Raw genomic sequence first — 20,848 nt, 5'->3', positions numbered from 1 at the left:
GCCAGCTTTCTTATGTTTTTCGCCATCTTCCTAGTTTCTGCGTGGTCCGCTCTACGCGACTATTTCTGGTGGCGGGCTTTCTTCCGCCGCAGTGGGTCTTCACACCCGAGCTTACATGACCAGCAGGCAGCCATATAAATCCTTCGCAACTCAGGTGATTGCACACTCGTGGTTGCATCCGCCCAACAAAAGGCGAAGGGCTGAGCGGGCCAAGCACAGTAAGTCGACATCATCACTTCGCTTCGAAGATCGACCACTCACTCTCTGATGGCGAACACGCGAAGCTAATTCTGGTCGCTGTTGCAAATATCCCAAGGCTGTGTCGTCCAGCCCAACACCAAGAACGTGAACACAAGACAAACGTTGCACTAAAGTTTGGCACCCGCGCTTGCTTGGCAGGGTTATATTCCTTCGAGGTCTACAAACGGAGCCTCGTAAAAGAGAAACAGGAAGGTGATTTCCGTGCGGCACGATCATTGGTGCTGAGGTGCATGAGTTTCCGCCCCCATGTGGCCTGCCCTAACTGAAGTTCCCTCAGCCTCCTTTCTTTTTTATCAGCTCTGGGCCGGGGCATTGCAGACACCGCGATGAAAGCTCAACATCTTGCAGATGCAAAAGAGCAGCCTGACCACGGAATCCCTGCTCAATATATGCAGTCTGGGGTTTTGGTGTCTGCCTGGCATCCCTCTCCTCACGATGCCGGCGACGATGAAGGAGGCTGCGTGGATCAGCCGATTTTCGACCGGGTACCCGCCCCGGGGAATGCCAAGGAGAACCGTCGAGAGGATTTATCTGAGCTTGTTCGTCCGGTCTCTCGGGAGGATAACGTGAGATCTCAGTCCTGTGTGACAGATATCCAAGATGGACAACAAATCGGACCACATCTACGAGCTGAGCTACCGTTCGCCAACGACACCGTCGTTGATGTCGCCGGACGCGGTATCCGTCAGCACCACCAACAGACCCCTCCTGTCCGAAGACTCGTTCTACGAAGCCTCAGACGACAAATACTTTGACCGCAAGTCTCGAAGGCCGTGGCATGTCCCCGTCGGAGACCCAGGCAACGATGCCCCGAAACGAGTCATCCAGAGGACAGCGCCCCGGCTCTTGACTGCGTGGCTCCCCCACGCCCCCGCGATTGCCGTCACCTGCGTGCTCATATGGATGAGCCACTCGCAGATCTTCTGGTACCCCGAGACCGGCCCCGACCTGCCCATCATCGGCCGGTTCGGGAACAAGCACACGGTCATCTCCAACGTCCTCCAGTTCGCGTCCAAGCTGCACGAGCTGATGGTCGTGGCTTCGCTCGCCGCCATCGCTCTGTCTATGTTCCGCCGCAGGCTCGTCGGCGACGGCGTCCGGCTCGGGTTCCTGACCGGCGGGTACCGCCTGGGCGATCTGGCGTACCTGACGAGCGGTGCGTTCTGGGGCCTCGGGCGTGTTGGAACCGCGGAGGTTATACTCGTCGCCTTTGTCGTGTTCGGCACAATCATGTCGACGATTATCGGTCCTGCGTCCGCCATTCTGTTCGTGCCGAACCTCGGGTGGTACAACGTCCCCGCGGCTTTCGACAACGTCAAGATGCCTCTGATATACACGCTCGAGGCCGACAAAGCATGGCCCCAGATTCTGGACAGCAGTCTTCACCACTTTGACGAGAAGCAGGACTGCCTCACGACCGAGAGCATCTTCCAGCCGTACTGCTACGCCGGCGGCTTCTCGGATATCTGGAACTGGCTGGGAAGCTTCCGTTACACCGATCTGGACAACAACCTCACGTTCTCGTCTGAGCTCGGCCGTCGGCTTGAGCTTCACGAAAACAGCTCCGTGGCGCTCTTCACCACGCCGCCAGCCTTCGTCATGAACTCCCTCGGGCTGCTCACCACCTACATCCACAAGTCCGATAGCATAGGGATTCTTCACGATACACAACGCTACAAGCTCACGACCAAGACGCCGATGAAGCAGCCATTCATGCAGGGCCGGTGCGCGGCGTACGACAAGGATGAGCTATTGAAGAATGGCACGGAGGCCGTTTTCCCCATGAGCTCCATCAACTGCTACGGGGACGCAGACTGCCTCTCCCTGAAGCGGAACCCGCCCATTGTGCATCGCGACTACTGGAACATTTCGGGACACTCGACGTCTGAGACGTTCAACCTGCTATACCCTGCTGCGCCGAGCGTCAAGTCCATTGTGACGGTGGCGGGGACCATGCCGTACGCCTCAAAGGACATGGAGCAAAAAACGTGGGTGTACGCCTGCGCGTTCCTCGGGCGATGGGTGCCCTCTGAATTCAGCGTCGACCCCGAGTCGAACAACATCATGGACTCCAACGTCAGCTCCCCCGACGTCATGAATAAGCTGTTCCACGAGGACGAGTCCAACCGCGCGAGCGTCATGCAAATCGACAAGTCCTGGCTGGCGGGCACGAGCCCCCTGTTCAACATGACGACGAGCGTCTTCATGACGGACACGAACGAGCAACAAAACACCCTCTTCGAGACGTCGCCCTTGCGCATGATGATGAGCCGCTTCCTCCTCCGCCACGAGCGCGCAGACGGCACCTACGTGCGCTACTTCGACACCATCGACGACAGCAAGAACCCGCAGGTCGGCAAGTCCGACACCGAGTCCTTCCTCGCCAAGCTCTACGGCGTCTTCCTCACGGACGCCATCGCGCGCATCTCCGCCAACAAGGAGACCCGCCTCGTCTTCAAGGAGGAGCCCGACAACCTCACGTGGGTCGACCTCGCGGTCCAGAACGGCCTGTGGTCCGGCGCGCACAGCTACGTCAGCGTGGCCGACAACGCGACGTACCCGACGCGCGAGATCTACAACGGCAACTTCGCCGAGTCGGAGCTCGAGATGACGGTGGAGCAGTACATCCAGCGCTTCCGCGACGACTGGGTGCAGATCGACCTGGACGCCGAGCGGCACGGCTACGGGTCGGGCCAGTTCTCCAAGACGCTCGAGTTCGCGCTCGTCATGATGTACATCTACCTCGGCGTCGTGGGCGTCTACGGCGGCGTGGTGCTCGTCTCGCAGGCGCTCGACTGGGTTGGGTGTGCAGTCGGCGACAGGCGGCTTGATCTGCGCGGCGTGACGGCGTGGTCGGATCTGCAGGACCTGGTGCTCCTGGCGCTGCGGTCGGCGCCGCCGCCGGACGGGGATCTGACGCATGTCGGGGCTGGTGTCGGGTCGAATAGTGTGTGGAAGAAGGTGGTCAAGGTCAGGGTTGAGGAGAGCGCGCTGCAGCTGGTGTTGCATGACCACGAGGGTCTGCTGCCGCCGCAGAAGGGGGAGAAGTACTCGTGAGGAAGGATGTGGTTGATGACGATTTTTGACGGCCGAGTGTGTGAAACATATATAATACCCAAGTTTTTGATTAGTTAGATGCATTTTATTCACATTTTACAACCAAGGAAACAAATACAATAGAAGGTTGAATAGCTTATTACCCTGCATAGCAGCCCAACCAGATGCGAGCCCGCAAAACCAAGCAGGGTGGAATAACCAAGTCGTCACTAAGCCACAGACTTTCATAAGCACCTAGGACCGCAGCTACGGATACAAACATCCAAGGTCTGCAAGGTGGAATTCTCACCCGGGCGACTCATGATCAATGCCGTTCCACAAACAGCTACTCCACTTCGTTCGCCGTGACCCGTTGCATATCCGGCATCAAACTCACGCGCATTGGTACAGAGCCGTCCTAAACAGAAAAACAGCGTAACCGGGGTCACTCACGCAAGAAGTATCCCGAGGAAGCTGTGTTACCGATGCTATGGGTCAGAGATCCACCACGATGCGGGGGGAAACACAAGACCGGGTTAGCTTAAGCGCCGCCCTGCGCCGGATGTCGACCGGGATCCACCACGGGGCCGAGACCCCCATCCCGAAAACAAAGCCGGGATCGCACTCAAGAAGGCAAAATCTTCCGGCGTCTTGCTCGTGTCTGACGGAACGATGATGCGTACGTTTGGTAAACCTTGCCGGCGTATCTTTCTTTTGGCTTGGAAAGTCCACAGCAACTCCTTCGTATATAGTACGCCCTCGTTACCATCAACCCCGTCAGGCTAGTTCGGCGGAATTCGCGGAAATCGTCACCGGTTGGACGCCCGGGAATACTTTCTCCAGCCCAGCCACGGCGCGAAAGCATTCAGTCTAAGAGCGTTGGACCCTTGAAAATCTGTCTTTCCTAGCCAGTGGGATAACACCAAACATAGCACACCCCACTCCTTCCCCATTGCTTAGGATCCACCTAGGCTGATCGGGACCCCAAAGACGCCTTTTTGGTGTCACCAACCCCGCCGTGACAGAAGATTCGCGCTGCAAAGAGTCCGAAAACTTGTTTTCGGGGCATTCTCCCACGCGTGGGCCAAGACATCCATGAAATGTCCCCGGCATCGAAGAAGGATGGGAGTCGCCTACGCTAGCTCGCACAAAGGCGATGTCACGACAGATCATGCCGGCTTGGTGTCGTGCGTCCCGGAGATCGTTGGCCGCAGATGTAACCGGGTGATGCAAAGTCCCTGCAGTTGTGATTGGAGAGATGGGAGACCGGAGCTCTCTTGCCCGGTTCAAGTTTGTTCGATATGACAGACTTGACCGGTGTGCCAACAACACTAGGGGGCCACGGCGGGGAACAGATCCAGTGTTATATAGATGGATTATAAGTGTGAGGAAAATTCGGAGAGTCTTTCCGGGTATATTGAAAGTTTCTCTCCGTCGCATACAGATAACATGGACAAGTCGATGCCCATCATCGTCGTCGGCGCCGGCGCGTTCGGGCTTTCGACCGCGTTGCACCTCCTCAACGCCCACTATACCAACATCCTGGTCGTCGACAGGGCCGAGGACGTCCCGTCGCGCTTCTCCGCTGCGTCTGACCTCAACAAAATCGTTCGCGCAGACTACGAAGACGTCTTCTACACCAAACTTGCTCTCGTGAGGAGCACCCCTTTCCCAACATAAGGCCGCCGAAGTAAGCTCATAGCACTGTAGGAAGCGTTTGAAGGATGGAAGACGCCGCTGTTTGGCCCTTACTACCATCAGACGGGCTACATCGTCGCCACCTCCGGCAGCGCACCCCCAAAAGCTGTCGAGGTCCTTGAGAAGTCCTTGTCCTCGGTGCAGTCCAGGCCTGAGTTCGACAACGAGATAGGCCTGTTACACAGCGCGGACGACTTCAGAAAGTTCGTATGGCAGTTCTCTGGGCCCATGAACGGATTTAAGGGATACCACAACAGGCTTGCTGGGTACGGCCATTCAGGCAACACCCTAAAGGCCGTTCACCGCCATTGCGCAGCTAGAGGGGTCCGGTTTCTCCTTGGACATGCCGGCAACGTCACCGACCTGCTGTACGATGCTTCCGGGAAGTGCACCGGAGTGCGAACCGCCGACGGCGCGGAACACGCCGCGGCGAAGACGGTCTGCGCACTCGGCGCCTACGGTGCCTCGCTGATTCCTGGACTCGCCAAGTTCACCGTCGCCCGGTGCTGGTCCGTGGCGCATGTGCAGCTGACCGAGGACGAGGCCGACTTCCTCCGCGGAATCCCCGTGACGAACGTCCGCGACCTGGGATTCTTCTTCGAGCCCGACCCGGCGACGCGCCTGCTCAAGCTCTGCCCGCTCGGCGCCGGCTTCACCAACACCGTCAACGGCACGTCGATGCCAGCAGAGTTCCCGTCCGCGAGATCCCAAGACTTCATTCCGCCCGACGACGAGCACAAGTTGCGGACTCTCCTGCGCGAAACCCTGCCGTGGCTGGCTGACCGGCCCTTTGTCGACCGCAAGTTCTGCTGGTTCTCGGACACGCAGGACTCGGAGTACTGCATCGACTTCGTGCCCGGGACCTCGCAGTCTCTGGTCGTTCTCTCGGGGGACTCTGGCCACGGGTTCAAGATGATGCCGGTGTTTGGGAAATGGGTTGGGCAACTCCTGGACACCGGGCAACAAGAGCTGCCGCGTTGGCAGTGGCGGACGCCGAATGGCGAGAGCGACGACTGGGGCAACTCGGTGAGTTGGCGAGTCGGCACCGTGAGGGAGATGGAGGACCTGATTGCAGAGAACGAGGCCGCTTCGAAGGCTCGGCTGTGATGTTCCATTCGTTTGTATTTCCTTTTCATTTGTTCAAAGCCATGAGATCACGACAGAGACAGTTTCCATCCGAACTTGCCAACTATATCTTGCCAATCATGTTGCACAGTTGCAGCCAAACCGTCGTTGAGGTCCCGAAAGTTGTAGATTGTCGCCATGATTTCTGTGACGGTGGAGATATTACTGATGGGCCACTTGTTGTCGAGCAGATTCAGCATGTCGAGCACAGCTTTGCGATGCTCGTCGATGCAGCTGGCGCACCCCGCGATGAACAGCGGCCACATTGGAAATGACCGTCGCGGCAGATCTTCGCGGACGACCTCCGCGAGACAATCTATCAACGGCTGCAGCAAGGTCGACATCGACGGAAACCGAATCGGGGCGTGGTACACCTTGAGGTGTAAGTATATCAGCGTAGCGAGTCTGAAGCATTCCGCGCTTTTCAAGAGATAATCCTCCGTTGCGTGGAACTCCAACTCCCGGATGCGCTTCTCCAAAGACGGGCCATCTTCGGATGCTGTTGACGGCTGTTGATAGTTGATCGCCGTCAAACTGATCAAGTTGATCAGCTCCACGAGCTCTGTAGAGCAGCCAGTCTGGGGGTGGACAGTCTGTCGGCTCTCTGTTTTCCGTCGTCTTCATCAAGATGTATCGGAATCGGAAGTATTGCAGAGCTAAAGCTGCACAATTGGCGCTGACACAACCAGGATGGTTTTCCATGATCGCCAATGCTCCGCGGAGATGGAGTAGCCAGTCCGGCCCAGAACCTGCCGAGATCTCTAACGAAGCCTGAAGCACACACGTCAAGACATTTTCCTCGGCATTCGTCTCCGCCATGATGCTGGACCTGAGCTGGCTCAGAGCCCTTCCCTTGTATCGGATGGCGCTGTTGCCATAATCGACTCCGTCGCGAGCGCCTCTGCAATCCCATTCGGCAGCGCTTAGAGCAAGGACTGTCGATAGAAGCGGACCGTCATTGCTGAGAAGGACAGGCATGACAGACGACTTGAAGATGTTGCTTTCGGTGTCCACGTAGACTTTGCTGTTGCTGATGACTTCAAAGTCTGCTAGTGGATTAGAACGCATCCAATGAGGAACGAAGGCAATTGACGATGTGACTTGCAATACTGTACCAGTTTCGACTCTGTATTCGACATGGGTCGCCATGACGGATTAGGTTTGAGAGGCAACTCATTCAACGACGACTGCTGCTGGCGTTGCCGACCTGCGGTTATCTGCCGCACCGGAATCTCGATGTACTGCTGGCAAATGACAGCAAGCTCATCTCGCGCGATATTTACGAAAGAATTATTGGCGGCCGTCTTGAGAGGAAGGATGGGGTGTCGTCCTCGCCACGGTCCGCTCCAAGGTTCTGTGAACTTCAACTCTGAGGTCGGATCCAGGCTTGGATAGACGCAGGCAACACCGTCTTTTTGACACTTGCCGCATTCGGGTTTGTACTTGTCGCATCTTTTCTTTCTTTGCCGGCAGTGATAGCATCCATCCCGGGTCCGGGATCCGTTGCCTGCCATGGCTGAGATGTGGAGTTGCGAGTGTGGATTCCGTTGCGCGCACGCTGGTTGTCTTGTGTGGGCTTTGTTTCGTGAATTCGGGGTATGTTGAGAACCATGAAATGCGGCGATCTCCCAACCCGTTGGACCAAGATTTCGGGGCCTGTTGGAAATCCGGCCATGTTGGTGGCGACTTGGACCAACTCAAGAAAAGAAACGACTCCTCTCTCCGGCAGCTTGCAGGAGAGACCCCGGTCTGTTACTGGCTGGCCAAGATAAGAATGCAGGAAGCCTCCGCGAGGGAACAAACGCGGGGGAACTAACCGGTCTGATCGGTTAGGTAAGCCGATCCCTCTCAATAATTGAGAGAGAGACAAGGATCTCTATTCTCTTTCTTCAATTTCGCTTGCAGGATTTGTTGCCTCCATTGTCCACTGATCATCGAGTGTGCATCGTGGTTGCTCTCGAGGTCGAAATGGACGATGCTTTTCTCGAGAAGCTAAGGAGCTGTCAAACTTGCAGAAAGGCGGTGAAAGCAGGATACAGGACCCGCTGTGGCCGGGTATCCTGGGCCAGTTGGGTCGTATTCCCCAACTGACGAAGTTTGCGAAAGCGAGGAGACACCCTCACCTAATATTGAGGGGTTTGCCTCTCGTAACTTAACAAACAACATCACTGCCATCATTCTTGATGTTTCGGAGTTATCAGACTCATGCCTCGAGATGGCTGAGACGAATATTCAAGCAGAAGTGCCTCCTGAGGCCGACGTGACTGTGCGTACTGGGTGACATTTGCGACATCGGAGTTGCGGAGTTTTGACTCGGATATGGCGGAGAAAAGCTAATGTTCAAAATAGGGTGACACGGATTCGTCCCTCGGACAGGTATGTGGTCATGAACGCCGCCATAGTCAACGGTTTGCTTTTCAGAGGTTTACTAACACATTCCCTTTCCAGGATGACTTCTCTGCAACCACAAGTCTCCGTAGTTCAATCATAGACTATCGAGTCGAAAATGGGAGAACTTACCACAGGTATAAAGAAGGCAGTAAGCAAATGTTAAATACTTGTTTTCTAGAGGAAACATGAGCCTTGAAAGTGAAATACTGAAATGTATTGGCAGAATACTTTGGACCCAACGATGAGGATGAGTCGAACAGATTGGACCTTCAACACCACCTGTTTCTTCTCACATTCGATAACAGGTTGGGATATGCTCCCCCAAATGATCCTGACTGGAAGGGCCGCGTGCTTGACGTCGGAACCGGCACTGGGATCTGGTCGATCGACTTTGGGGATGAGCACCCAGACGCGGAGGTCTTGGGATTCGACCTTTCGGCAACCCAGCCCGAGTTGTGAGCTCCAATTCACGCATACGTATTAAAACCTATAGGAAATTGACTTAGTGAATAGTGTACCGCCAAACGTCTACTTTGAGGTGGACGACTTGGACAATGAATGGATCTATTCCAGACCGTTCGACTACATCCACATCAGGGGAATGTCAGGTAGCGTTCGAAATTGGCCTGAACTTCTGAAGAAGTGCTTTGAGTGAGCGCTCTGATCCCCCAAGTCTGGGGCTTTCTTCTCATTCGTGCTTAGGAATCTCAAGCCAGGAGGTTACGTCGAGCTCCAGGAGGCCGAATCCAACATCTTCAGCGCCGATGGCACATGCGAGCGCGGTGCATTCTACAAAAGCCTCTCCTACGTCGCATCCGCCTTGGAAGTCTTCGGATGTCCCTTCATTCCGCTAGATACTCTGACATCCCTCTTAACAGAGGCTGGCTTCGTGGAAGTGACCGACCGCCGCTTCATCTGGCCCCTCAATACGTGGCCCCGGGACCCTTACTTGAAAGAACTCGGCTCGTGGTCTCGTGAAAATCTTGCAAGTAATACAGCTGGCATGATAATGGCGCCCATGACGCGTGTGCATGGCTGGCGGCAGGAAGAAGTTCAGGTTTTTGCCGCTGAGGTCAGGAGGGACCTTAGTGATCGAGGAAATCATGGATACTGGCCCATGTAAGTGCTGCATTCCATGATACTAAATGACTGCTGTAAAGAGATACTCAACCATTGATAGTCGGGCTATATGGGCCAAAAAAGCGTCGGAGTAGAACGATCTATGTTGACGCACCCGCCGAAATGCGGGGAGTTTAGAGGGTCACCACTGCGGTCACAGGTATAGTTGTAACCTCAACGAACAGGATCGCCCGGCAGTGCTACGGGGTGCCCGGGTCAAAGCCGAGCGTGCGGTAAATATGGGGCAAGCCACGGGGACCCACTCATATCCGGCACCGAGGGCACTTACCGGAGGAGAGCATTGTCCGACGTCTCGAGACCATTTTCTGTGGCAAGCGGACAGGTATGGCTAAGCTCAAACATCTATGAGGCTGCAGTTATTCTGATTACATCAAATTCACTTTGCTCATTGGCTGAGCTGGAAGGATTAAGTGGCATGTGGTAAAAGACCTTTGAGCTATCATTGACCCAATTTAATGAGACACCATTCCTTTTTCTATTTCTACTTGCCAACTTGTTTAGTTCGCAATCTGTTGAGGAATATTTTTTGTGAAAACCACGCTCGAGCCTTCATTCTACCGAATCACACGTGGATGTTGAACATTCCCGAGGCTTGAAGTATCCCCGAAGTTGTAGGACAGTTAGGTTCACTCCATATGTCGGATGGTGAACTCACATTGTCTGATCCCGCACCCCGCTTTACTACCTTGAAAACTAGACGACCCACCTCCCCATTCTTTCGTCCGCATCTACTCATCTCTCACTCTCACCTAACTCGGCATCACAATGGAGGACTTCTCAGATATTGCCGCATCTTTGGGCATGGGCCCTGGTTCATTGCCCAAAGCCGAACTCATCACACCCGCAGAGATACGCGCACTGGCTGCGCCGATGGCGGAAGAAGTCTTGCAGCAATGGGACCTGCTCCGGAAAATCGTGGAGAGGCACGAGGCAACCATCCAGAACCGGTGGATAAAGAAGTCCAAATCCAAACGACGAGGTGTCCTTCTGGCTGCTTGGCCCGGCATGTCTGAGTACCACAGGCCGGACTTTGCTGCTTTCAGGAAAAAAAGGTCTGGCGAGCAAGCTCGTGAAGCCTGTCTGTGGCCGCATATCAACTTGGAAGACCTCAGCAAAACCGAACCCCTTCTTCTACTGATCAACTCTCGCGGCCGAAACACGCCTGATGTGTTCGCCATGAACGACTTCGAAGAGTCTAGATTCGGGCAGGTCAGCAGAACCATGGACATGCCCCGTTTTCTCAACTTGTACTCAATGCTGTTCCTCGGAAGATGCACCCCTCAAACTTATGGCACCCTTGTTTCATGGGACGATGAGCCTGATGCTAGCACCTGGAACTTTCGACGTACAGCAGTCCATCCGGGCGAAGGTCTCTGGATCCTGGAATTCCAATCACGGCTTTACCGGTTTCTCGTGGATGTCTGCAAGAGCATCCTTCACGACATCTCCCCCGAAGAGCTCACAGACCCAGCAATGGACGTCCCGCCTGAGCCACCTTTAGTGACTGGTAATTCCAACGACTCCATCGCTGCATCATTGGCAGTCACTCGGCTTGAAGGCCCTTACCAAGTTCCTGCCCGTCTCGATATTGCTGGCCTCCAGAGCATCATCAAGTCGAAGCTAGCTGAGGCCGAAGATCATATCTGGGCTCTGCGAGAAGCCCCCGATTATTTCAGCGTCACTGTGAGAGATTGGAAGGAGCACCGACAAGAGATGATGCTGGACACCAACGGCAAACCACATCCCATCCATGCTCACGCCCCAGATGTCTTTTGGCAGCGACTCATTGGAAATATGATAACGAGCGCCATGTTTCCTGTGGAGGTGTACAGATCCTTGGCGGAGAAGATCGATCATCTCATCGATCTCAAAGACCGAAAGTATCGCAACAGAAATTTCAAGCCCGATGAGAGTCTTCCTCACGACTACGCGATGGCATTCTGCAAGTTGAAACACTTTCTACAAATGTTTCGACCGGGCCCGATTTCCAACTTGAAGATGGGATGGCCTGCATCACCACCAATGCGTCCTTGGTTCCGTCGTGTGCCCCCGCCAGACCCAACGACTACGATCATCCAGGTTACATCAATTGGTGATCGCAGCAAAGATGCAACGGTCGCGGAGCTTTTCTGGATTATCGACACTCTCTTCGATGAGAAGCAATTGTTCCTGACTGGGCTACCTACGCTCTTGGACGAGCTGGAACGAGTCACGAGCAAAGACCGAGCTGCTGCACAGATGATTTCCGGATGGGTTGCAGCGCAAATTGCAGATCTTTCAGTGTTGTCAGAGTGCGAAAGACAACTGGATCTATTCCAACCATGGGCAGCATCGTTCGAAAGCGATATTGCCGAGAACCAAAAAGAAATCGACAGGGACTTCCACGAGTTGTACGTCGCTTGGTACCTATCAACGACTTGAAGATCAGCCTGGCGACGGCAAGAATGGGCATTCCAGACGGCGACAAGTTTAAGTATCCTGTGGAAAGGAAGAGAAACAAACAGAACATTGATCAGATGCGTGCGGCGGAGCGTGCCCTCGATAGCTTCTGGGCCGATATCCAGCAGAGCTTGTGTGGAAGAGACGGCATCTCATCTCGGCTGCGCAACATTCTCCAACGAAGCGTTCAGAGGACCCCAGAATGGGTTGAGACGGCCAAGGCGAAGGCGCCTGCCGCAGCGGGCCAAGACCCAAGTCTAGCTGCGCCGTTTGGCGGTTTGTCGATGCAAGACACGACGAAGGAAAAGCCCTCACCTCGACCAAAGACCAAGCTGAAGACGAAGGGAGCAGTTCCGGTTGCCGCGACGACCCCTGTCCAAGACCAGGAGCAACCACAGGCGGCGAAGAGACCTCTATTCAAGGTGGACAAACGTGCTCTCAAAGTCTTCAACACACTGTTCTTCAACCACTTGACGTCTTCTTCCCCTGGAGAGATTCCCTGGACGGAGTTCCTCCATGCCATGCAGAGTGTTGGGTTTCACATGGAGAAGCTGTATGGATCGGCGTGGAAGTTTACGCCAACAAAGCTCGATGTTGAGACCAGCATCCAATTCCATGAGCCTCATCCGAGTTCGAAGCTGCCGTTTGTTTTTGCCAGGCGTATTGGCAGGCGTCTCAACAGGGAATACGGATGGGAGGGGGATATGTTTGTCTCTTTGTAGTGATTTGCTTGTGTGTGAGCTTAGTGCAAGTTACCATGCCTGCAGCTCGAACGCCTTTGCTGTGCATTTGGAACAGTATGGAGATCTCATGGGAAAGATTGCATTGACGTAGGTATTTGGGGTGCCTTTGAAAATTGTTTGTACTCCGGATTGAATTGCAAGGCAACAGGCCGTTGAGACGTCTGCCTACGCCCGTACTTGACGCGGGAGGTGAGCCCGTTTGCATTCGCCATTTGATACTTTCCCATTCGGTCGGTTCCCTCCCGCCGTGTATACGCCGCGGGCTTTTTGACCGTATGCTACCCCCTTCTCACCTCAACTTTCAACTCCTTCCCACCCTCTTCTTGATGCCTTAAGGTACGGCCTTTCCTTATCTTCTTCCCAACCGCCAACGCCCTCTCAACTCGCCAAACATTCTTCCTCGCAACACAACTCCATCTAGATATTCTAACTTGCGGAATATCTCGAAATATCCCCCGCAATGCCCACCGAGAGAGACAGCACCTCAGAGCCATCTGTCGATGCCGGCAAGCCCGACTGGACCGCCGTGCAGAGTAAGGTCATGGATGTCGAGATCGTCAAGAACCTTCCTCCTGCTGAGCCTGCGGAGAATCCATCTCCTCAGCAAGGCAGTCGCCCAGCTCCTCATGGAGCCGAACAATCGACTTCTCTAGTCGTTGTAGCTCCGCGTTCTCACCCAACTGGATCGACCCGTGCTGGCATTGCCACATACCATGAGGACGCCATCTATGCCAACCTTCACCACGGAATCCCGGGCAATCAGTTCGACTTCAACAGTGAAGACATACAACCTCTCATCAATCTCTTTGCACCGAGTCAAAAGTGCATGGTGCGACACAACGATGCCTGGACGGCAGTCGAGTTCCTTGGACCCCCGCGTGCCGTCACGGCTGCCCAAAGCCAAGTGTTGGAGCATGTTACAATGGGTACCAACAACGATGCCACAGGTGCCGTCCACGGCTTGCGAATCTACTTCTTCCAAGACTCAATTAGTTCCCGCCGGCCGCAAAGCATTGATCAGGTCATGGTCTCCCTCTTCCGCGTTTACAGCAAAGATCCCAACGCCGAGAACGACTTCTCGCGAGACCCCATCGATAATCACGAGTGGAAGGAATTCAATATGGAAAGAAGAAACTGAATCCCTGGACCTTTCAGAGCTCAAAACTCATCAGGTAAGATCCAATTAATAGGTGCAGGCTGTTGTGGGAGATTTCCCAACGCTGACAGCTTCCTGGGATCATCTAGACAACACAGAAGAGTCCATTCGGGTCCGCAGCAATCGGTATGATCACATCATGATGGTTTTATTGATAGTTGGCAAGGCTGGAAGATTTGCGGATGATTGCAGGTTGAGGCAGTGCCTCACATGAGTTGTGGTGAATTTCGATTCCACCCTCTTTGTACCGTCTGAGACAAATTGTTCGGTGTAGCCATCGAAGAGAATTTGCGCATATGAACCAAAATTATTTCGACACCGCACATTGAGAAATGAGTATGATGGTCCAAACGTGATATTGCAGCTTCAGACTTGTCCATTGGAATGTCGCGCCGGCATCCAATGGCTTGATCCCACATTGATCGATGTGCAGTCGGTTTGCCCAGGCACTTCGTAATGTCATTCCGTATGAAGCAAACGGAGTCAATGACCAGTGTTTGAATTGAAACTATGATAACTCCTTAAACAAAAAATCCAACTCAACTTTTGTCGTTCGCCCCCGGCTGACAGAATGGGGCCGTGATCGACCGGCCCGGAAAGCCCCTCTCGGCTCGTTGGCTCGGGCCGTCCGCCAACCCCGCACTCCCGGTGGTGTAGACCGAGGCAAGCCAACAGGGCGTTGGGGAAGCGCCGTCACCCAAAAAGCAGCTATTACCCCAAACTCCCAACCTCTCCTCACACAGTCTCATTAGAGCTGCCCCCTTCATCTCAGTCTCTCATCTCAAAGCACAAAGGCAGCTGAACCCTCCAGCTTGGTGAATCTGCCACATTTCTCATTCGGTAACTCCAGTCTACGTCATGGCCACCGATGAGTTACCGCGTAAGCTCTGGGAGCACCCCGACCCCAAGGGTACGGAGATGTACCAATTCTTGGAATCCGTCAACATCCATTTCGGACTCAAGCTCAAGGTCCTTGCCTCTGACCCCTTGCATCGTGGTATTCTCGACTTACACAGTAACAGACGTTCGATGACCTTCACAACTGGACGGTCGCGCACCGCTCCAAATTCTACGGCCATCTCTTCAACTACGCCAACCTCATCTACGAGGGACGACCAACTTCGGTCGTCGATGAGTCTCTCCCCATAGACGCCATTCCCAAGTGGTTTCCCGGCGTTCGTCTCAATTGGGCCGAGAACATTCTCTACTCCCGCGGCCCTACAGACGCGCCCGACCACCACGGGGTTGTAGGCAAGGAAGATGAGAAGCACGCCGTGACCGAGGTCCGGGAGGGCAACACAGGCGACGTCCGAAATCTCAGCTGGGGTGATTTCCGCAGGGATGCAGGGCGCCTGGCTGCTGCCATGAAGGCGCGAGGGGTCAAGGAGGGCGACCGAATTGTTCTTGTCGGAGCTAATTCTATCGAGACGCTACTGGTCTTCACGGCTGCTACTTGGCTAGGTGCCATCTTTAGCAGTTCATCGACGGATATGGGTGTCAAAGGCATCCTGCAGCGGACCACGCAGGTTGACCCCAAGGTGAGGATTACGTCCCACTCTGCCTGTTTCTTTGCTGACTTTCGCGTAGTTCATTTTCTTTGACGATGCCACGGTATACAACGGCAAAACCGTCGATCTCCGGGAAAAGATGGCCGAGACGGTCTCCGGGATGAAGTCATGCCCGTCATTCGCCGGCCTCGTTTCCATCCCCCGTTTCGCCAAACCTTACGACGTCTCATCTATCCCCAAGACGGAGCTTTGGGACGACTTCTTCAAGTCCGCGAGCTCTTCTCAGCCCCCGGAATTCGTCCGAATCCCCTTCCACGCCCCCTTTCTCATTTACTACTCCTCGGGTACCACAGGTATCCCAAAGGCGATCGTGCACACCGTCGGCGGCGTCATACTTAACATCGTTAAGGAAGGTCGCTTACACGAGTCCATGTCCTCGGAATCGGTATGTCTGCAGTATACCACGACCGGCTGGATCATGTACCTGGCCAACGTCGCGGCTCTTCTCAACGGTGCCCGTGTAGTCATGTACGACGGCTCGCCATTCGTGCCGGATCTTACATCATTCATTCGCATTCTCGGAGAGCAGCGCGTGACAAAGCTTGGAATCAGCCCCAGGTGGATGTTTGAAGTTGCAAAGAACAAAATAAGCCCGCGGGAGGTCACTGACCTGAGCGCGCTGCGCATCGTGACGAGCACAGGCATGGTCCTTTCCAATCAGTTATTTGAATGGTTCTACGACGCCGGCTTCCCGAAGCATGTCCACCTGGCCAACATCTCAGGTGGTACCGACATTGTAAGCTGCATTCAGAACACCCATATGCTCCCATCTTAACTGAAAACAGGCTGGCTGCTTTGGCATGGAAAACCCGTTGACACCTGTCTACGTCGGCGGCACACAAGGCCCATCGCTCGGCGTCCCCATCGAGATCTTCGATGCCCAGCTTCCCAACGGTCCCGGCAAACCCGTCCCACACGGGGAGCCAGGCGAACTCGTCGCCACAGCCGCCTTCCCCAACATCCCCTGCTTCCTCTGGGGCGACTCGACCTCCCCCTCCTCGTCCGCCTCTAGCTTCTCTTCCGCGCCACCGGGGACGAAATACCACTCCGCCTACTTTGCCCGCTTCGACCACGTCTGGGCCCACGGAGACTTCTGCCAGGTGCACCCCAAGACGGGCAACATCGCGTTCCTTGGCCGTGCAGATGGCGTGCTGAACCCAAGCGGCATTCGCTTCGGGAGCGCCGAGATTTACGCCGTCATCGAGCGCAACTTCTCGAACAAGGTGGTGGACAGTCTATGTGTCGGACAGAGGAGGCCCAGCGACGACGATGAGAGCGTCATGCTATTCTTGATGATGCGTCCCGGGGAGAAGTTTGATAAGAAGCTGGTGGGCGAGGTTAAGGATGCGATCAGGAGGGAGCTGACCAAGAGGCATGTGCCGAAATACGTCTTTGAGACGCCTGAGATTCCGGTAAGTTCTGAATGCAACGTTCGAGTGCAAAAGGGATGAAAACTGACGATCATACAGACAACAGTGAACCTGAAAAAGGTCGAACTGCCCGTGAAGCAGATCGTGTCTGGCTCACACGTCAAGCCCAGCGGCACCCTCTTGAACCCCCAGAGCCTAGACTTCTACTATCAGTTCGCAAAGGTAGAGGAGGTTATCGCCGGAAAGGAGAAGTTGTAAGATGTTTTGTTAAACAGAAGGAAAGATGGGTATTATTTTCTAGACTAGAAAGAATTTACCGGCGTAGTAGACCTCTCCATAAACTTTCTTTGACCTCCCCCTTTTCCCCTAACGCAACGCTCCCTCATACCCTCCCGAACTCAACCTTCTCAGCCGGAACATACTCCGGAAACTTGCCAGCGTGCATTCCGTACCTCCAGACCATGTATCCAACCGTACCCGCGACGCTTCCCAACCCAGCCGCACCAGCAGCCGCCCTCAGCCCGCCGACTCCCTTGGCTCCCGCCAGCCGCCACGCCCCAAGCGCGACAACCCCCGCCGTGGCACCTCCATACGTCCAGTCGTCCGTCTCCAACTGCCCAGGGTTCTCGAGCAATCTCCACGCGCGGTCGCGCCACTCAATGTCTTCGCGCCCTTGCATCCTCCCTGTGAGGGCCAGGCCCATGAGCCCCAGGCCGACGGCGGAGGCTGTGCCCGTCTTGCGGAGGAGACGCGGCAGACCTTTCTGCAGTGTAGTAGACGCTGCTGCTGCTGCTGCTGCTGATGGCGATGCTGTGGTAGTGACGGGTTTGGCAATGCGGCGGAAGCGGGAGTAAAGGCTGCCGGCGGACGCGGCGCCGAGACCCACTACCGCGCCGGTCGTGTAGCCCCGGGTGAGGACATGAACGCCCAGAATCGTGTGGGAGAGGGGCTGGTCTTCTGCGTAAGCCGTGTGCGGGAAGTAGCGGGACATGATTCCTTCGTAAACGTTCTGGATTAGGATGTGGGAGGAAAGGGAATCTCTAGAAAATGGGACTTTGGTACAATTGTTGGGAGCTTGCTACGATGTCGATTAGAGACTGTAATGTCCAAGACCCAGCATTGAATCTCCGAATGGCTTGGCGGGCCGCCTCTTTATATGTTATCCCTATCGTGCCACCGACCGACTTCTCCGTATTCAGTTGGTGCCGTTCAGCTCACGGGGTGCAGTCGGCGGTCGAGACACCAATTCCCCCGAACATGTCAGCCCGGCTTATTTGTCCGCGTCCTAACCCCAGAAAATCCGCTCTAGCGACTCCGAATGCGAACAGCGGGCGTTCGACGGACAATTCGGAGCAGTTGTACTAATCGGTTAAGCGACGAAGAATGCACTAGCATTCGCGTGGGCCAACAGCCGCATCACCTAGCTCCCGCCTTTCACTTGCATCGCGATCATTGAGTTGTTAAGTTTGTCATTAAGCGTTATCTGTACTGCACACTTTGGGCTCATTTGATGATACGCCATGTATGCTCTAATCCTGTAGCAGACGCCGTGTGGTTTCGCGCCATCCAAATAATATCATGGTGGCTTGGTGATGCTTAGTCGTCATCAGTCATCTCCATCATGCTCTCGCCCTTTTCGTCATCGTCGTCCATCAGCATCGCCCTCGCTCTGCTGACCTTTGCTTTTCCTTTCGCATCGCGTCTTCTGCCCGCTCGCTGTGCTAGGCGATCTCGACCTGCAGCCTTCACTATATCCAGTTCGTTTTCGAAAGCTTCTAGGTCGTCGCCATCTGCCACGTCGATGATTGACGTTTCTTCTAGAGCCTTGCTAAGTAGCTCCGTAGCGATGCCGTCTTGCGGGTTGATGGCGAGCGCCTCGTGTAATGGGATGACCGCCTTTTCAGGACGGCCTTCTTCAAGGTAGATGAGGCCCTTCGCACAGAAAATGGCTGGGTCCTTGCCTCCCTGGCGTAGAACCTCGTCGAATTCCACGTGGGCCTCTTTCCAAAGGCGCAAACGGCGATATGCATGTGCTAAGTTTGTTCTCGGCGACAGCCATGCTTGAGGGTCAGAATCAATTTCTGCTGCGATCTTGAGGGCTGCTCTGAAGAATTGGACAGCCTCCTGCGGCTTATCCTGGTGGTATTTGACGATGCCCATCTCGTTGAGCAACAGTGGATCCGTCTTGCATAATCCATACGCCGTCTTTAGGAACTCTTCTGCTAGTGTCATGTTGTTGAGAGCGTGGTTCTGCATGCCGAGGAAGACTTGTGGGAGATGAGTACCCATGAACAACCTCGCAGCTGTTGAGTATGCCGAGATGGCCTGATCATGCTCTCCCTCGGCCGCAAAGGTGTGAGCAAAACCAATCCATGCCGGTCCAAAATGTGCGTCCATCATGCTAGCTTTGCTGAAGTATCGCCTGGCTTCGGCGATTTTGTCAATAGAAAAATAGTATATGCCCACAGCCAGCCAGGAACAAGGCTCTTCTGGGTGGGTATCTGCGAGGTCGTGGGAAATCAGAAACAATGCATTCTTCATCTTGAGTTGGTATAAGCAAGCCAAGTGTAGTGGGTGGATGCTGAAGTTGTACTTGTCATCCTGCAGGATGGAGTCGGTGATGGCGAGAGCGTCGCGGTAACGACATTGTGTGAAGAGCAGGTCGGCTTTGGCGAGCAGTAGATCGGGGTTATCAGCCAGGTGGTAGTGTGTCGACAGCGTGTCGCATGCCGCGGTGAACGCTGAAGGCTCTCTGTATTTGGACAGCCGTGTTGTGTAGAGCATCTTGGTGAATTCTGCGGCTTCCTGTGACGAAGATACATCGCCAGAGACGCTGATGGAATCGAAGTCGAGTGACTCGAGGAACTGCCACTCCTCGTCAGGAGACAGTAGAGAGTTGTTCATGAGCTGCTGGAAGGCCTCAAAGCACTGAACGTCTATCTTGACCGCATCCTTGTAGCACTCCTTTGCCCGGTCGAAGGCGTTTTGCTTGGCGTAACAAATGCCTCGGAGATAGCACATGGCGGCTTCATATTTCCGGTTTGTGGCCTCTTCCTCTGCGTCTTCGCGAAGCTGTCTGTCTCTGGAGCTGCCCTTCGCATGAGCCCCTATGGCCCTGCCCAAGGGGGCCGTGTTCTGTGCCTTTCGCTTGTTACTCGCATTTGAGATGAGATGGGTTGGGTTTCGGTCGCCGAGTACAGACAATGCCTCCTCGAACCTCGATTGCTTGACTAAGCAGTGTGCAGCTAGGTATCGACAGGAGACGTTGCGGGAAACAAGGTCTTGTTTGGCGAGAAAGGTCTGCGCACGGGTGTAATTGCCAGTTGCGAAGTGTACTTGGGCCAACCAAAAGGCGTCCTTCTCGTCATCTGGTGGTAGAAAAGAGTCAGAAAAGCTCGCATGGAAGACATTGAATCAAGAGCTAAGGGCTAACGTACTGGTCAGGGCCAGCAACTTGTCGCCGATAAAGATGGCGGAGTCGTATTGGGCTTTGTTTAGGGCATCCTGCCTCCATTCCCGAAGGAACTTTTCCATGGTCACGAGGCAACGCGGTTCAAGCCAGGGGACCCGAAAAGACAATCGGGATGGCTAATTCGGGAGCATGACCGAGAGACAGCGGCGGAGAGGGGCGGTGGGCTCGGTGAGGTCGACGTTGGACCGTTGGGATGCCGATCAGAGGTGTCGCGAATTGCGGTGGTGAGGTAAGCGCGGTCTGGCGTGTCGTGGACCTGGGCTTTCTTTTCTTTGGATGACGCGCCGGGGATGGAGGGACCAGGACGTGGATGCACTGTGCACAGTTGCTGCCCAGGGGTGTGGATCCAGTAAATGGCGGGGTAAGCCAACCAGACGACGTTTTTCCCAGGCACACCACGTGGGCGCGAAGTGGTCAAGTACCTGCCCTCCCCTCTATCTGGTGGCTTT

General features: G+C 54.9%; 7 protein-coding genes across 7 annotated transcripts; 5 read left to right on the top strand and 2 right to left on the bottom strand.

Moving 5' to 3' along the window:
• Nucleotides 1-861: 861 nt before the first annotated feature.
• Nucleotides 862-3,318, top strand: CGCA056_v004501 (uncharacterized protein; the record flags this gene model as incomplete). The annotated part of the gene is made up of 1 exon (XM_037319756.1): nucleotides 862-3,318. One exon carries the CDS (start codon nucleotides 862-864, stop codon nucleotides 3,316-3,318), a length of 2,457 nt encoding a protein of 818 aa, XP_037181727.1.
• A 1,428-nt stretch (nucleotides 3,319-4,746) lies between these two features.
• Nucleotides 4,747-6,102, top strand: fap2-3 (L-saccharopine oxidase; the record flags this gene model as incomplete). The annotated part of the gene is made up of 2 exons (XM_037319755.1): nucleotides 4,747-4,950; nucleotides 5,008-6,102. The coding sequence occupies 2 exons, from the start codon at nucleotides 4,747-4,749 to the stop codon at nucleotides 6,100-6,102; spliced, it is 1,299 nt and encodes a 432-aa protein (XP_037181726.1).
• A 2,233-nt stretch (nucleotides 6,103-8,335) lies between these two features.
• CGCA056_v004499 (Secondary metabolism regulator LAE1) lies at nucleotides 8,336-9,634 on the top strand (the record flags this gene model as incomplete). The annotated part of the gene is made up of 6 exons (XM_037319754.1): nucleotides 8,336-8,386; nucleotides 8,470-8,496; nucleotides 8,569-8,659; nucleotides 8,735-8,966; nucleotides 9,025-9,162; nucleotides 9,214-9,634. The coding sequence occupies 6 exons, from the start codon at nucleotides 8,336-8,338 to the stop codon at nucleotides 9,632-9,634; spliced, it is 960 nt and encodes a 319-aa protein (XP_037182001.1).
• Nucleotides 9,635-13,293: 3,659 nt separating this feature from the next.
• CGCA056_v004498 (uncharacterized protein) lies at nucleotides 13,294-13,971 on the top strand (the record flags this gene model as incomplete). The annotated part of the gene is made up of 1 exon (XM_037319753.1): nucleotides 13,294-13,971. The coding sequence occupies one exon, from the start codon at nucleotides 13,294-13,296 to the stop codon at nucleotides 13,969-13,971; it is 678 nt and encodes a 225-aa protein (XP_037182000.1).
• An 876-nt stretch (nucleotides 13,972-14,847) lies between these two features.
• On the top strand, nucleotides 14,848-17,185 carry AACS (Acetoacetyl-CoA synthetase; the record flags this gene model as incomplete). The annotated part of the gene is made up of 5 exons (XM_037319752.1): nucleotides 14,848-14,958; nucleotides 15,012-15,527; nucleotides 15,577-16,293; nucleotides 16,343-16,969; nucleotides 17,027-17,185. 5 exons carry the CDS (start codon nucleotides 14,848-14,850, stop codon nucleotides 17,183-17,185), a joined length of 2,130 nt encoding a protein of 709 aa, XP_037181999.1.
• A 124-nt stretch (nucleotides 17,186-17,309) lies between these two features.
• On the bottom strand, nucleotides 17,310-17,918 carry CGCA056_v004496 (uncharacterized protein; the record flags this gene model as incomplete). Its single annotated transcript, XM_037319751.1, has 1 exon — nucleotides 17,310-17,918. One exon carries the CDS (start codon nucleotides 17,916-17,918, stop codon nucleotides 17,310-17,312), a length of 609 nt encoding a protein of 202 aa, XP_037181998.1.
• A 605-nt stretch (nucleotides 17,919-18,523) lies between these two features.
• Nucleotides 18,524-20,461, bottom strand: cut9 (Anaphase-promoting complex subunit cut9; the record flags this gene model as incomplete). Its single annotated transcript, XM_037319750.1, has 2 exons — nucleotides 18,524-20,295; nucleotides 20,365-20,461. 2 exons carry the CDS (start codon nucleotides 20,459-20,461, stop codon nucleotides 18,524-18,526), a joined length of 1,869 nt encoding a protein of 622 aa, XP_037181997.1.
• Nucleotides 20,462-20,848: the final 387 nt, after the last annotated feature.

Source organism: Colletotrichum aenigma (genome assembly GCF_013390185.1).
Source record: "Colletotrichum aenigma strain Cg56 chromosome Unknown KSG_Cg56_contig03, whole genome shotgun sequence".
NCBI lineage: Eukaryota > Fungi > Ascomycota > Sordariomycetes > Glomerellales > Glomerellaceae > Colletotrichum > Colletotrichum aenigma.
The sequence above is the reverse complement of the archived record's forward strand: the minus strand, read 5'-3'. Positions and strand labels throughout refer to the sequence as shown.